The 15,517-nt window shown below is 40.1% G+C and overlaps 1 protein-coding gene across 1 annotated transcript in view; it reads right to left on the reverse strand.

The window, feature by feature from the left end:
• DHTKD1 (dehydrogenase E1 and transketolase domain containing 1) overlaps positions 1 to 15,517 on the reverse strand; it is a 104,316-nt gene that overhangs the window by 19,113 nt on the left and 69,686 nt on the right. Inside the window, exons 7-9 of the mRNA XM_063448223.1 lie at positions 13,258 to 13,456; positions 1,952 to 2,264; positions 980 to 1,064 (exon numbers count right to left, since the gene is read on the reverse strand). Coding sequence (XP_063304293.1) covers positions 980 to 1,064; positions 1,952 to 2,264; positions 13,258 to 13,456 — 597 coding nt within the window. The remainder of the gene's footprint in view (positions 1 to 979; positions 1,065 to 1,951; positions 2,265 to 13,257; positions 13,457 to 15,517) is intronic.

Raw genomic sequence — 15,517 nt, forward strand, 5'->3', positions numbered from 1 at the left:
ACTCCTTCCAAAAAATCTTTGAAAACACACTTCTTCAGGAAAGCATATCATTCCACCCCCTCCCCCCCATGACTCCTCACCTGAAACTGTCAAAAATAACCTACTAGGTTCCCAGTGAATACTTTTCTAGCAACCTATTTCATTACCCCTACCTATACCCTCTGTGTCACTATACCTTACTCCCTCTAGCATGTAAGCTCAGGGCCCTCAACCCCTCTGTTTCTGTTCCTCCATTTGTCTGGCTACAATTACGTGTCTGTTAGTTTACCCATTGTACAGCGCTACAGTACTTGTTGGCGCTATATAAATAATAATAAGTGTTAGTATGTACGTGTACTTAAGCTTGCATGAATGTGTGTATGTGTATTTGTATGACTATGAGAGATATTTAAGTGTAAAAAAATAAATAAGCCTTTTTGTCACTGAAAATGTCATGTATTGAAAATTCTAATTAGTATGCACATTAAGCAACCGATAAGAAAACCCTATTACTCAATTAAAAAATTTTTATTACAACATACACAACCCCCAAACACAATGACACTTGGCCTTCCATACACAATCACACTTATAACACACGCAGCTAACCTCACGCACATCCCCCTGATCAACCCCCACACACATCTCATACATATATCATACTAAATTACAGAGGAGATCTCTCCATTACTAAGGGGGTTGTGGTTACATCATGAATGACTGCACTGGGTGACACTTTACGCTTCAGAACATGTTCTTTCTGTAATAGCACAAGTGAGCAAAAACATTTTTGAGACCTGAACGGGCATTTACCAAACAGCAAGCTACTTAGAATGGACAAAAGCTTGCGTAGAGAAACTAAGAGTTCTCATATTCCTTCCTCCGGGTGACACCAAATCGTAGTTACACCACTGCTGAGAATTGACTGAATGGCAATGGATTGATCGTTGATACTATTATCTAACTAAATGGTGGTGGCTCTGACAAGCTAAACACTCACCTTGGCAAAGTAATGTGCCAAATGCCATAGCTTCAGCTGTGCCCCAGTCTAACTTTATTCCCTCTTGGAGCTTCTGTATTCTAGACTGAAAATAAAGAAAAACACCTTTTAGTTACATCCACTGTAAAACACTATTTAAAAAATCCTCTTCCTCTAAAATTAGGCACATTTGACGGTCTATTTATGTATTAAAAAATGCATATTTCCATTTTACATATGGATGTTATAATATGGCTCGGAGAAGATGATCCAATTCATGATAAAGATGCAATTACTAAACTGAAGTACTGGAGAATTCACAAGGGAAAAAAATCATATAATAATAATAATGAGTCTAGGAAAAAAACAGCTATTTTGTCTCTGCTATCTCCCAGGGACATGGGACAGAGTGCTTTTAGAATGATTTTCAGGAGCCAAAATAGAAGAGTTTAGTCTACATTTAATATTAATTTTCAGATCCAGAACACATTTGTTGAAAAGTGGTGATCATAAAAAAAAGTGTATTAAAAATCTTGGGAATTCCACTTTAAGGGTAGTTTGCTTTGGAAACACTTATGACAAATACAGATTCTATATCCAGTTTAAGTAGTGGAAAACCTGGCATCAGTTCTAATCGGTCCCAAGATAGCATATCTAGCAAAGTCTTAACAGATAAATAAACAAAAAATAAACAAAATAAAACAAATACAGATGTCCAGAACTCCTATAGTGAAAATTTTATTCCTTTATTGGAAAATTACTTTTCGACTTTGTGCCTTTATTAAACAATGTGTCAAATGGTTGAAACATTGTTTTTTTATGTTATTGCACATTAAAGAACATGAAAAATGAGTGCTCTCTCAGCTCATTATTTATAACATATAATAAATATTTTCAAACCATTCAAGCTAGCACAATATACTGATTAAATAATTTGAAAAAGTAACTATGAACAACAGAGTTCATTTAAATTGTATAGGAATATATTCCTACCTGTGCATGCATTTTGAGAAGGTGGCTGTGCATTTTTATGTCCTCAGGAACCTCCACAGACTTGGCCCCAACAAACTTGAGTAGATCGGCAGGAACACCAGTGTCCCACGTGGTGATCCGTGGCGAGGGTTCAACCATCTCGTTCCAGTGAGCCTGGAGATTGGTGGATGGTGGGCTGTATAATGTCATATTGGTAAGATGGTCACTTAATTTTGAATAATATGCAGTTTTTATGCTTGATACTTCTTCTTCTGTCATTAGGCTTTCAGATATTATACGATCAGCATAAACATCTGGGATACTTTTTCGAGCCCTGATTGAACATTAGGAAAAAAAATAGTTTAATTTACTGAACACAAATAAAAGAAGCAAGAAAAAATTTGGTCATTTATTCTGTTCACACCTGACCCGTTCTATAAGTATTTAATCTATAATAAGCGAAGAACATGAAAAGCACAAAAGATTTTTTATTTCTTACTATCGTTATTTAAGTGCATTTTTTTCAACATGCAGAACATCTAAGATGGACATTGGAGGACAATGAAAAACAAAATTGTATGTGAAATAATATTCCAAGCACACAGAAGTAATTTGAACTGTTTAGGTTAATAGACATTCCCTGACATAGATCAAAAAAAGAGAAGTCATTAGACATGTGCAATTCGTTTCGGTCCGAATAGGAATTCGGACGAATTTCGGACATTCGGGTACTTCCGAATGTCCGAATTGCTGAAGTGCCGAATTGCCGAGGTCCTGAAGTTCAGAAATTACCGAATTTCCGAAGTGTCAAAGTGCCGAAGTACAGTATTGCCTAAGTACTAATATACTTACCTAGTGAAAGAAGAAAAATGTTACATTGTATACAATTTTAAATAAAAAGTATACACACATAGCCAGGATTCACCTATAAGCATTTGCAACATTTACAACAATCAAGTAACATACATTCATATAAAATGTAAGTTACTTGGCCAGTCAATGTAATGACAGGAATGAATAAGTAGATAGCTCAATAATACCGTGGGAATTAGTTATCTACTAAAAGGCTGAAAGACCTAAATTGGTCTTTCAGCCAAATTTACTAATACTAAGTAAAGATTACTTAGTATTAGTAAATTATGACCACGGTATAGCGAGTAGGGGCATGTCCATGGGCGTCCGCAGGGGGGCACTTGCCCCCCCCTGGATTTTTCAGCTTATTCTGCTAATTTTCGTGTAAGATTTAAAATGAACTGCAATATCGGCGCCGGCCAGTAGGTGGCGCGGTGTAAGGAGAGAGACAGGGACAGGAAGCTGCATCTATCTCTGCTTCTCTCTGACTGACTGAAACCGCAGGGGAGCAACACATGCAGGCAGAGACAGCCTACAGATCAGGTAAGTGAGGGATGGGGGGTTTAAAATAGCCTATAGATTAGGGGAGTAAGGCATGGGGGGGCAGCCTGTAAATTAGGGGAGTAAGGCACGGGGGGGGGCAGCTTATATATTAGGGGAGTGAGGCATGGGGGGGGCAGCCTATATATTAGGGGAGTAAGGCATGGGGGGGCAGCCTATATATTAGGGGAGGAAGGCATGGGGGGGCAGCCTATATATTAGGGGAGTAAGGCATGGGGGGCAGCCTATATATTAGGGGAGTAAGGCATGGTGGGGCAGCCTATATATTAGGGGAGTAAGGCATGGGGGGGCAGCCTATATATTAGGGGAGTAAGGCATGGGGGGCAGCCTATATATTAGGGGAGTAAGGCATGGGGGGGCAGCCTATATATTAGGGGAGTAAGGCATGGGGGGGCAGCCTATATATTAGGGGAGTAAGGCATGGGGGTGGACGCCTATATATTAGGGGAGTAAGGCATGGGGGGGCAGCCTATATATTAGGGGAGTAAGGCATGGGGGGGCAGCCTATATATTAGGGGAGTAAGGCATGGGGGGGCAGCCTATATATTAGGGGAGTAAGGCATGGGGGGGCAGCCTATATATTAGGGGAGTAAGGCATGGGGGGGCAGCCTATATATTAGGGGAGTAAGGCATGGGGGTGGACGCCTATATATTAGGGGAGTAAGGCATGGGGGGGCGCCTATATATTAGGGGAGTAAGGCATGGGGGTGGACGCCTATATATTAGGCCAGTGAGGCATGGGGGGCAGCCTATAGATTAGGCCAGTGAGGCATGGGGGGCAGCCTATTGATTAGGCCAGTGAGGCATGGGGGGGGAGGCTATAGATTAGGCAAGTATGGCATGGGGGGGTATAGATTAGGCAAGTGAGGCATGGGGGGGCAGCCTATAGATTAGGCAAATGAGGCATGGGGGTGGGCTGGGGCTAAATGAAGAGTTAGCAAGGAGCCTTAAGGGTCTGCAAGAAGCAGGGGCAGCAAGGAGCAGGAAGATGAAAATAGAGAAAAGATCCAGACTCTAGGCTTTAAAAAGATGCTACAGTAGAAAAGCTGCCACTCATAATAGGCACACCCCAGAGAAGCCTATAAACAAATTGGAAAGTAGAAAAGGGGAGAGTATCAGTCTCCCCTAATGAGGGCGCTAATCACTAAAGTAAAAGCAAAATAGAAAGTGTAAAAAATACAAATTTATTATTACAATTAATGTAAAAAATCATAAAAATCGAGCAGTGCAATTCCAAGACCAATTTGTTAAACACCAACTGCTAGCACACAAGAAAAAGGATGATGGAACGTTTCCAAATAGCCCTAGGTCGCGACTCTAAGGGCTAGATATACTTGCGGCTTTCTAGTGGTAGAATGAACGGTCTCTGGGCTGCTTTAAAGTACAAAGGTACAGGCTCAACGCGTTTCGTCCCGCGTCTTTCAGGACTTCCTCAGGAGCTGCGGATGCTGTTATTCCTTTCTCCGGTCTCTCTTTTAAGTCCTCAGGAATCTTCTGCCTTCGCGCCAAAAACCGCCGTCGCGCATGTGCATAACGACACAAGGTTCCGTTCAGCTACGGGTACCCTCGAGGACCAGTAGCTTTCAGGAAGTCTGTCGGTGCGCATGCGTGGCCGATTTTGAGCGCACAAAAACTTTATTGGCACTGAGTACTGGACACTATGTAACAAACTTAAAGTTACTAGAGATCCAGAACTCATCACATATGTGCCTTGATTTTAACATTCAGGGAAACCTAGAGATTACCACAAATATAGCAAAAAAGGAGGATACTAAAAATAAAGATAAAATATGAGTAATAAATATTACCTAAAAAGGTTATTTTAATCTAAAATGTTGGATGTGTATTGCATTTATGGTAATCTTCACAACCTAAACATGATGACCTATACATGTCAACCAGATCTAAGGGATGAATCAGATGAATAGGGTAAAGCGAGTTGATTCTAATAGCCCCTTATTAAATATACAAATAATAAACGTACAATTAATTCGATTTTAACCTGATGTACTGATATTACTGAAAAACGTTTCTATCATGGTGTAAATACAGAAAAGATAGGTTTATGGACTAGATGGTCAGAACGATAACATTTGTCAAATTTCAAACAAATTTTGAGCAAATCAGCAAGAGTCATAAATAAGTAGATATGAAGATGGGAATACAAATAAAATTAAATAAAAATGCATATAGATATGGATATAAATATAAATATAAAAATACAAATAAATGTAAATATAAATAGAGATACTAATAAAAAAATATTATAATAAATAAAAAATAAAAAATACAAATAAAAAAATAGAAATAAAAATAAAAATAAATATAAAAATAAAAAATAAAAATAAATGTGATCACATAAATGCAAGAATATCTAGGTCCGTATTTAGACCTAGAGGGGTAGAAGACTTCATTTTATAAATCCACTCTGTTTCTTTTCTGACCAAGGTTTTGGTGGTATCTCCGCCTCTCCAGTGTGGAACAACCAGATCAATACCTACACAGATGAAATTGTTCAAAGAGAAAACAGAACAGGCATTACAATGTCGAGGTACACTGTGTTTTTCACTTTTCTTTCTTATGCCATTTAAGTGCTCTAGGAGTCTTTCATGTAATTTGCGGATGGTTCGACCTATATATTGCATTCCACATACACATTCTAAAAGATAGACAACGTTTCTGCTACTACAGGTTATAAAATGTTTTATTGCAAAATTCTCGTTCGTAACTGTGCTTTTAAAAGTTAGTGTAGTTCTTTTCTGAAATTTACATGTGCTACAATTTCCACATCTGTGAAAACCAATGGGTCTTTTTTTAAGGAAGGTCTCTTTTTCATTTTTCAACATAACTTTAGGTAACAGACTAGGGGCTAGAATCGTTTTTAAGCTATCGGTCTTTTTGTATACGATCTTTGGCTTCTTGGGTAGTAGTTTGTGGAGATAAGTATCCTGCAAAAGAATCAGCCAATGCTTCCTAAAAACTTTATCTATTCTATTTGCTTTATTATTATATTTAGTAATAAATGCCATGTCAAAGAAGTTTTTTTCTTTTTGAATGCTAGTTTTTGATTTCACCTTCAAGAACTCTTCTCTTTTTTATACTTAACTTCCTTTTGACTTTTCTCAAGTAGTTCTGTGGGATAATTTCTATCCAGAAATCTTTTATTCAAAACTAAAACTTGGCTGTCAAAATCCTGCTGGTTTGTGCAATTTTTATAAAGCCTAGTTTGTTGACTCTTTGGAATATTGCGGAGCCATATTGGATTGTGACAGCTAGAAAATTCAATCAGACTATTACAATCTGTGGGTTTGAAAAAGGTTTTACTACAAATTTTTCCATTCTCTATAAAGAAAGTTAGATCCAAAAAGTTGATCTGTGCCTCTCCCATTTCTTGGGTAAAATTCAACCCATAGTTATTTGCGTTTACATAAACCATAAAATTGTTAAACTCATTAATACCCCCCTTCCAAATGATAAAGACATCGTCTATGTACCTCCTCCAGAGCACCAGGTTTGCCCCAAACGGATTGTTGTTCCAAATACATCGTTCCTCCCAATTTGCTACGAAGATGTTCGCGTAGCTTGGGGCAAACCTGGTGCCCATGGCAGTGCCACAGATCTGCAGATAGTGAGTCCCCTCAAACCAAAAAGAGTTCCTATATAAAATGAAATTAATACACTGCAGGATGAACTCACTTTGTTTTTTCGACATTTTATCATCATTATCTAGCACCTCTTTTACAGCGGCTATACCTTTAGTATGATCGATAACTGTGTATAATGAGGTGACGTCAATGGTCACCCATAAGTAGTCGTCTTTCCATTCCATCCCTTCTAGTTCTCTAATATTTGGGTTGAGTCTTTAACATAGGAAGCTGCCAAAATTACATATTTCTGTAAATAGATATCCACATATTCAGAGATGTTACTTGTGAGGGAATCTATACCGCTAATGATGGGCCTTCCAGGGGGATCCTTTAAGGATTTGTGGATCTTTGGCAATTGGTAGAAAATTGCCAGTTTGGGGAACTCAATATAGAGATAATCAAATTCTATTTTCGTAATTACTTCATGTTTCAATGCCTTAGATAATATGGTATACAATTCTGATTTGAAGATATTACTTGGGTTTTCTTTTAAGATTTTATAAGTTTTTGTATCGCTCAAAATTCTGTCTGATTCTTTTAGATAATCCTCTCTATCCATAATCACGATACCCCCGCCCTTGTCGGCCTGTTTAATAACGATATCTAGTTTCTCCTTTAAACCTTTTATTGCTTTTTTCTCATTTGGTGATAAATGTTCTTTGCCTTTTTTCTCTTTGAACAATTTCATCTGTGTAGGTATTGATCTGGTTGTTCCACACTGGAGAGGCGGAGATACCACCAAAACCTTGGTCAGAAAAGAAACAGAGTGGATTTATAAAATGAAGTCTTCTACCCCTCTAGGTCTAAATACGGACCTAGATATTCTTGCATTTATGTGATCACATTTATTTTTATTTTTATTTTTTATTTTTTATTTTTATATTTATTTTTATTTTTATTTGTATTTTTATTTCTATTTTTTTATTTGTATTTTTTATTTTTTATTTTTTATTTATTATAATATTTTTTTATTAGTATCTCTATTTATATTTACATTTATTTGTATTTTTATATTTATATTTATATCCATATCTATATGCATTTTTATTTAATTTTATTTGTATTCCCATCTTCATCTCTACTTATTTATGACTCTTGCTGATTTGCTCAAAATTTGTTTAAAATTTGTTTGAAATTTGACAAATGTCATCGTTCTGACCATCTAGTCCATAAACCTATCTTTTCTGTATTTACACCATGATAGAAACGTTTTTCAGTAATATCAGTACATCAGGTTAAAATCGAATTAATTGTACGTTTATTATTTGTATATTTAATAAGGGGCTATTAGAATCAACTCGCTTTACCCTATTCATCTGATTCATCCCTTAGATCTGGTTGACATGTATAGGTCATCATGTTTAGGTTGTGAAGATTACCATAAATGCAATACACATCCAACATTTTAGATTAAAATAACCTTTTTAGGTAATATTTATTATTCATTTTTTATCTTTATTTTTAGTATCCTCCTTTTTTGCTATATTTGCGGTAATCTCTAGGTTTCCCTGAATGTTAAAATCAAGGCACATATGTGATGAGTTCTGGATCTCTAGTAACTTTAAGTTTGTTACATAGTGTCCAGTACTCAGTGCCAATAAAGTTTTTGTGCGCTCAAAATCGGCCACGCATGCGCACCGACAGACTTCCTGAAAGCTACTGGTCCTCGAGGGTACCCGTAGCTGAACGGAACCTTGTGTCGTTATGAGTAAAAAATGGGTCGCAAGAGAATACTGAGAACGGGCAGCAACTGAAATAGCCTGCCCTTCGGTCGGTCACCGCTCAGTTCTCAAGCTGTTTTTTGCTCATCTTGTGCCATTACAGAGAGAACTTCTCTGAAACATATCAGACTGGTCCCACCCATACGGGCAGTCCAGATCTGAAATGCCAGCAAGTTCCCTCTGCACGAGAGACACAGCAACCCCAGACGATCGTTTCAGCCTTGTAAGGCATCATCAGTGAGGCATAGCTTGTGTCGTTATGCGCATGCGCAACGGCGTTTTTTGGCACGAAGGCAGAAGATTCCTGAGGACTTAAAAGAGAGACCGGAGAAAGAAATAACAGCATCCGCAGCTCCTGAGGAAGTCCTGAAAGACGCGGGACGAAACGCGTTGAGCCTGTACCTTTGTACTTTAAAGCAGCCCAGAGACCGTTCATTCTACCACTAGAAAGCCGCAAGTATATCTAGCCCTTAGAGTCGCGACCTAGGGCTATTTGGAAACGTTCCATCATCCTTTTTCTTGTGTGCTAGCAGTTGGTGTTTAACAAATTGGTCTTGGAATTGCACTGCTCGATTTTTATGATTTTTTACATTAATTGTAATAATAAATTTGTATTTTTTACACTTTCTATTTTGCTTTTACTTTAGTGATTAGCGCCCTCATTAGGGGAGACTGATACTCTCCCCTTTTCTACTTTCCAAGGAGCAGGAAGGGTCTGCAAGGAGCAGGGACAGCAAGGAGCAGGAAGGGTATGCAAGGAGCAGGGGCAGAAAGGGACAGAAGTAGCACAAAGGTAAAGGAGCAGAAAGAATCAGAAGGAGCACAAAGGTAAAGTTGAAGAAGGAGCAGAAAGGGACAGCAAGGAGCACAAAGCTAAAGTAGGAGAAGGAGCAGAAAGGGTCTGCAAGGAGCAGAAAGGAATCAGAATGAGAAAGGAGCAGAAGGGCGCAAAATAAGCAGAAAGGTAAAGGAGCAGAAGGAGCCAAATATAGAAGTGAACCCTCCACTTTATTCTGGACACCACATCATAAGGCTTTGGTACCTGGGCCTGGCAGGGAAACTCTGGACCTTCTCATCTCCCCAGGTAAAAAAAATATCAGTGTTAATGTGTTCACTTTTATTTACTGAGTGTCAGGAAGCACAGAGTGCCGCTGGGTAGGGGTGTTGCTGATTGGCTAGAGCGGTCAGCTGGCACTCTAAGCCAATCAGTAGCTCCCCATTCATAAAAAAGTTTAAAAAAAAATATAAACCGGGAACTAGCGATTGGCTTAGAGCGTCAACTGTCAACTCTAGCCAATCAGCGGCACCCATGCCTGACGTAAGTCTGCACTTCCTGACACTCCGTTTCAGATGCCGAATACCACTGAGGGACCTGGAGCTGGAGGAAGCCTATGGGGTCAAACCATTTAAGAGCGGTTTAACCCCTTAAAGAAAAGAGCACCCAGGGGCTTCCTGGCATCATAGCATTTTCATTTAGATGAAGTTGTGATGGTGACCAGAATGTTCCTTTAATTTGCTTAAAGGAACACTATAGTGTCAGGAATACAAACATGTATTCCTGACACCATAGTTGTGAAAACGCTATTCACCCTGGCTTTATGTGATAATGACTATGCTCCTCCCCTTCATGACACTGTCAAAAAGGGGCCAAGCATAGATGTCATTAAAATTATGCCCCCCCCCTGGAAAAATTTCTGCGGACGCCCATGGGCATGTCTATTAAACAGTGAGCAGCCTCTTAAAAAAAAAAAAAAAATTAAAAAAAAAATAAATAAAAAAAAAAATATTGCTCCTGGCCCCCACCCCTGAGCGGCGGGTGGGGGCCCTAAATTATAATAAGGGGGGGACCTAATGTCCTTCCCCCTGGCCCTCACCCCTGAGCGGTGGGTGGGGGCCCTAAATTATAATAAGGGGGGGACCTAATGTCCTTCCCCCTGGCCCTCACCCCTGAGCGGTGGGTGGGGGCCCTAAATTATAATAAGGGGGGGACCTAATGTCTTCCCCCCTGGCCCCCACCCCTGAGCGGCGGGTGAGGGCCCTAAATACTAAAAAAGGGGGGCCTAAGGTCCTCCCCCCTGACCGGTGGGTGGGGGCCCTAAATACTAATAAAGGGGGGGGGCTAATATCCTCCTCCCTGGCCCCCACCCCTGAGCGGCGGGTGGGGGCCATAAATACCAATGGGGGGGGACCTATTGTCCTCCCCCCCCGGCCACCACCCCTGAGCGTCGGGTGGGGGCCCTAAAAAAAATGTCCCGTGCTGTCCGCCGGTGACTAGGGGTCCCCAAACCCCTAGTCACCCCCTCACCCCCCCCAAAAAAAATTATCCCCCTACCTACCCCCCTCACCCTAAAAATAATGAGGGGGGGACCTTTAACTAAGAACCTGTAAAAAAAATGTAGATAATAACTTACCATTCGATGTTTTCTTTCTTCTAAAATCTTTCAGCCCCAAAAAAGGCCAAATAAAAAACCATAATAACCGACGCAATAAAAAAAAAAAAAAAGCGCAAAAAAATAATCCTTCTTCACCCATGGAGGGCTCCGCGCAGACTGAGCTCTGCAGGGCGGGGCAAGGCTTATAAAGCCTTGCCCCGCCCTGCCATTAGGCTCAGAGCACTCTGATTGGTGGGTTTAGGCCATCCAATCAGAGTGATCTGACAGGTAATTGAAGAGACTAACAGGTAAGTCTCTACATTTACCTGTCACAGCACTCTGATTGGTTGGTTTGAAATCCACCAATCAGAGTGCTCTGTGTCATTTTACACAGCGTGGGAAAGTTCTTTGGAATTTTCCCACACTGTGTAATTTGACTCATAACACTCTGATTGGTGGATTAAGCCTTCCCCCGCCCTGCAGAGCTCAGTCTGCGCGGAGCCCTCCATGGGTGAAGAAGGATTATTTTTGTTTGCGCTCGTTTTTTTTTTTTTTTTTTTTATTGCGTCGGTTATTATGTTTTTTTATTTGGCCTTTTTTGGGGCTGAAAAAAGATTTTAGAAGAAAGAAAACATCGAATGGTAAGTTATTATTATTATTATGATTATTTTTTTTTTTTTTTTACAGGTTCTTAGTTAAAGGTCCCCCCCCCTCATTATTTTTTCGGGTGAGGGGGGTAGGTAGGGGGATCATTTTTTTGGGGGGGGTGGGGAGGGGGTGACTAGGAGTTTGGGGACCCCTAGTCAACCGGGGGGACACACTTTTTTTAGGGCCCCCCCTATTGGTATTTTGGGCCCCCACCCACCGCTCAGGGGTACGAGGCCAGGGGGGAGGACATTAGGTCCCCCCCTTTATTAGTATTTAGGGCCCTCACCCACCGCTCAGGGGTGGGGGCCAGGGGGGAGGGCATAAGGTCCCCCCCTTATTCCAATTTAGGGCCCCCACCCACCGCTCAGGGGTGGGGGCCAGGGGAAAGGACATTAGGTCCCCCCCCTTATTAGTATTTAGGGCCCCACCCGCCGCTCAGGGGTGGGGGCCAGGGGGGAGGACATTAGGTCCCCCCCCTTATTAGTATTTAGGGCCCCCACCCACCGCTCAGGGGTGGGGGCCGGGGGGAGGACAATAGGTCCCCCCATCATTTTACTTTAGGGCCTCCACCAGCCGGGTGGCTGCTCACTGTTTACTAGACATGCCCCTACTCGCGGTATAGCGAGTAGGGGCAAAATTAACTAATACCAAGTTCATTTTTACTTAGTATTAGTAAATTTGTCTGAAAGACCAATTTAGGTCTTTCAGCCTTTTGGTAGATAACTCCCTAATACCGTGGGAATTAGAGAGTTATCTACTAAGTGGCTGCAATAGAAGTCCCGAAGTGTCGAAGAGCCGAAGTTGCCGAATTTCCGAAGTGTCGAACTGCCGAATTGCGAAAATTCCGAATTTCGGAATGCCGAACCGAACCGAAAACTTTCCCCATGCACATGCCTAGAAATCATGGGATTGACTCTAACATATATGCAATTTCGACTTGTCTCCACCCCATAGTCAAACAATCCCCGAGTTAATTTCTGATTTAGTATCTGTAGATACTGGAAGTCCTGTATCACCATATTAGAAGATTATAGCTTGGATTTAAGACTACCTTGAGGACTTATAATAAACATTCTGGATCATTTGCCATCCATAAATTTGTGGCTGAGCTTTTGTTCTCACGCAGATATACCCATAATATTTTGGAATATTCTAGTCAATTATTTGTAGCAGATTAAACATATGTTGTAGAGCTGCCCTAATCTTATTGAAATTCTTTTTTTTTTTTAAATTATAAGTTTTAGGTATACCCCACGTGCTTTTACCCTACTTGAATGTTGGTCAAAAGATCAACATTGTTTGTTGTGACATGAAGGTGTCATTTAACACATTCAAAAACCGGATTCCCCTTGCTGAAGTACTAGTCCCTCTATCCCAATTTATGTCTAGGTAATTAAAATCTCCAATAATTAACGTGTGACCCCAATTTGCAGCTTTCCCAATTTGCTCTAACAGCTGTTCTTCCTCATTAGGATTTACATTAGGTGGAACAAATAATTGTAAATTACAAATAATCCTCCACTCACCGGATAATCTTGTACATGCCAGGATTTGTAAAGAAGGGCTCGTCAAGCTCATTATGGCCCCACTGACGATAACACAACAAGTCTACAATCACGTCTTTCCGGAACAGTCGTTGATATTCCACAGCTAGTCTTGTAGCTCTCAAAACTTCCTCTGGGTCATCGCCATTAACATGGATTACAGCACAACCAACAATTTTACCTAAAATATAGTCAAGGAAAGGTTCAGAGCATTGAATAAGTTTCACATCTGGAGTTGAATCATAGCCAAAGACAATTCTGTGTTATTGCACAAAAACAATGGGATTATATCCCATTGTGTCAGTAATCACAAACTGTAATTTATTTTTATAGTAACTTGTGCTGTGGAGAGTAATTATTTGAAGATTTTTACTTTTTAAAAATGTTTATTTAGTTTACACGTTTTTAAAAAAAAACAAAAAAACATACAGTATCAGTCTATCTGCATCCAGTTTTTATCTTTAAATGTTTCAAATCTTAAATTTGTATGTATAAGCAAGATTAAAAGAAACAAACAGTGTCAAGGGAGAAAGTTTGGGATTCTTGGAAACAGATATTTCCGACATAAATCTTGCCAAGACATCGGCACGCACACTAACATATAATGTTATGTAATGAATAATAGACATAAGTCTACCGATGTGGTTATATTTAGCCTGTCGTATGTGCCGTCAGTCCTGTGGCTCTTAGCCAGAAAGTTCGCAATAGTTCACACTGCCACCAAATGTGATGCATTGTACCAATTGCATTTCCACATCTCCAGCACTTGAAGAAAATTAAATCTCTGAAATATGCCAATTTTGCTGGAACTAATAAGTACCATCTATGTAGCACCTTTCTACACACTTCCAGATGAGATGGACATTCCATTAGACTGTTTTGCGATTGAATAAATGGTAGGTCCCCGCTTCCTCCTGAAATCAATTCCTTGTAACAGCACTTTATCGTTGGGTAATTTACCTATACACATTTTCTCTATTGCAGTCAATCCCTGTATGTTATCTATTGGGTAAAGATATAGTCAAAGTTCGGAAGAAGCATTTGAGTTGCAGAACGTTAGGATACTGGGGACATAAAATTCCTCCAGGAGGAGGTGGAAAGGTTTAACTTTGTGAAAAAACATATATACATGTGCCTAAAGCTCTCCATGGTCTATGAAAAAGGTCAGTATTTAGTCATCTAAAACCGGTACAGCAGCCCCCATTTGCAAGGGAGCAGAGCAGGCATATACAACCTTTGGCACGGGAGATGTTTTGGACTACACCTCCCATGAGCATTATGGGGGATGTGGTCCACAACATCTGGAGTGCCGAAGGTTTCCTACCCTGGAGTAGAGCTTTGGATTGTGAGCATCATTGGATCTCACAATTCCAGGCTTGCTGCAGGGAGACATTCCATTTGCCTTGGAATACTATCTCTGGGATCTAAAACAACTGGTGCAGCCCCTGTCTGAGGGAGCAAAAGGAATTCATGAATACCCATTGAGGAGACCTGTAACCTTGGTGAGTGATGACCGCAATGTCTAACACAGTAGCACGATAACACTTTAAATTCGACAGCCCCATCCCTCTCATATTCACTGGCTTTTGTAGGATTTGAAGAGCAGCTCTTTCTTTCCGATCCAGATGAATTATTAATTTACAAATAAAACATAAAAGTGACAGAGCTGCTTTAAATCTGCTGGCTCTGGATTACAGACTGTGCTGTCACCCCTTATAGCACCATGTAGAATTGGCTGAACTATTTCAAAATAACCATTTTATTGCTCCATTACTTAAGAACACTATGTATGTAATTGTTGATCTTATTATTTAATGTATGCTTGAAATGGTTTTGTTCACATTCTCTAAGGTTTATAGCTACAGTTCATTATTCCACATACAATTTATATCAGCTAGCTTACACAGCTGCCAGTTAAAGGGACAACAATGTCGTAACAGATTCAAAGAGGCTGTCACAGCAGTCCGAGCAATGTATACACTGCCTTTCCTAAGTGCTTTCTAAGCATACCTCTGGTCGTTGTCTCTCAGCCACTACAAAAAGAAAGCAGCCCGATCCTCCTTTTTCTACAGAGCATTGCAATTATGGAACGACCTCTCGCACACTTTAAAAATCTTCCCCAAGCCTAAAGCCCTTTAAGAGATCCCTCTCCACATATCTCAAAATAGAATGCATGTGTTATGGTTGATTATATATTTCCTACCTGTTCTACGTTAAATTTTGTATATATTGTATATATTAT

This window comes from Pelobates fuscus, chromosome 3, assembly GCF_036172605.1.
Source record: "Pelobates fuscus isolate aPelFus1 chromosome 3, aPelFus1.pri, whole genome shotgun sequence".
Classification (NCBI taxonomy): domain Eukaryota; kingdom Metazoa; phylum Chordata; class Amphibia; order Anura; family Pelobatidae; genus Pelobates; species Pelobates fuscus.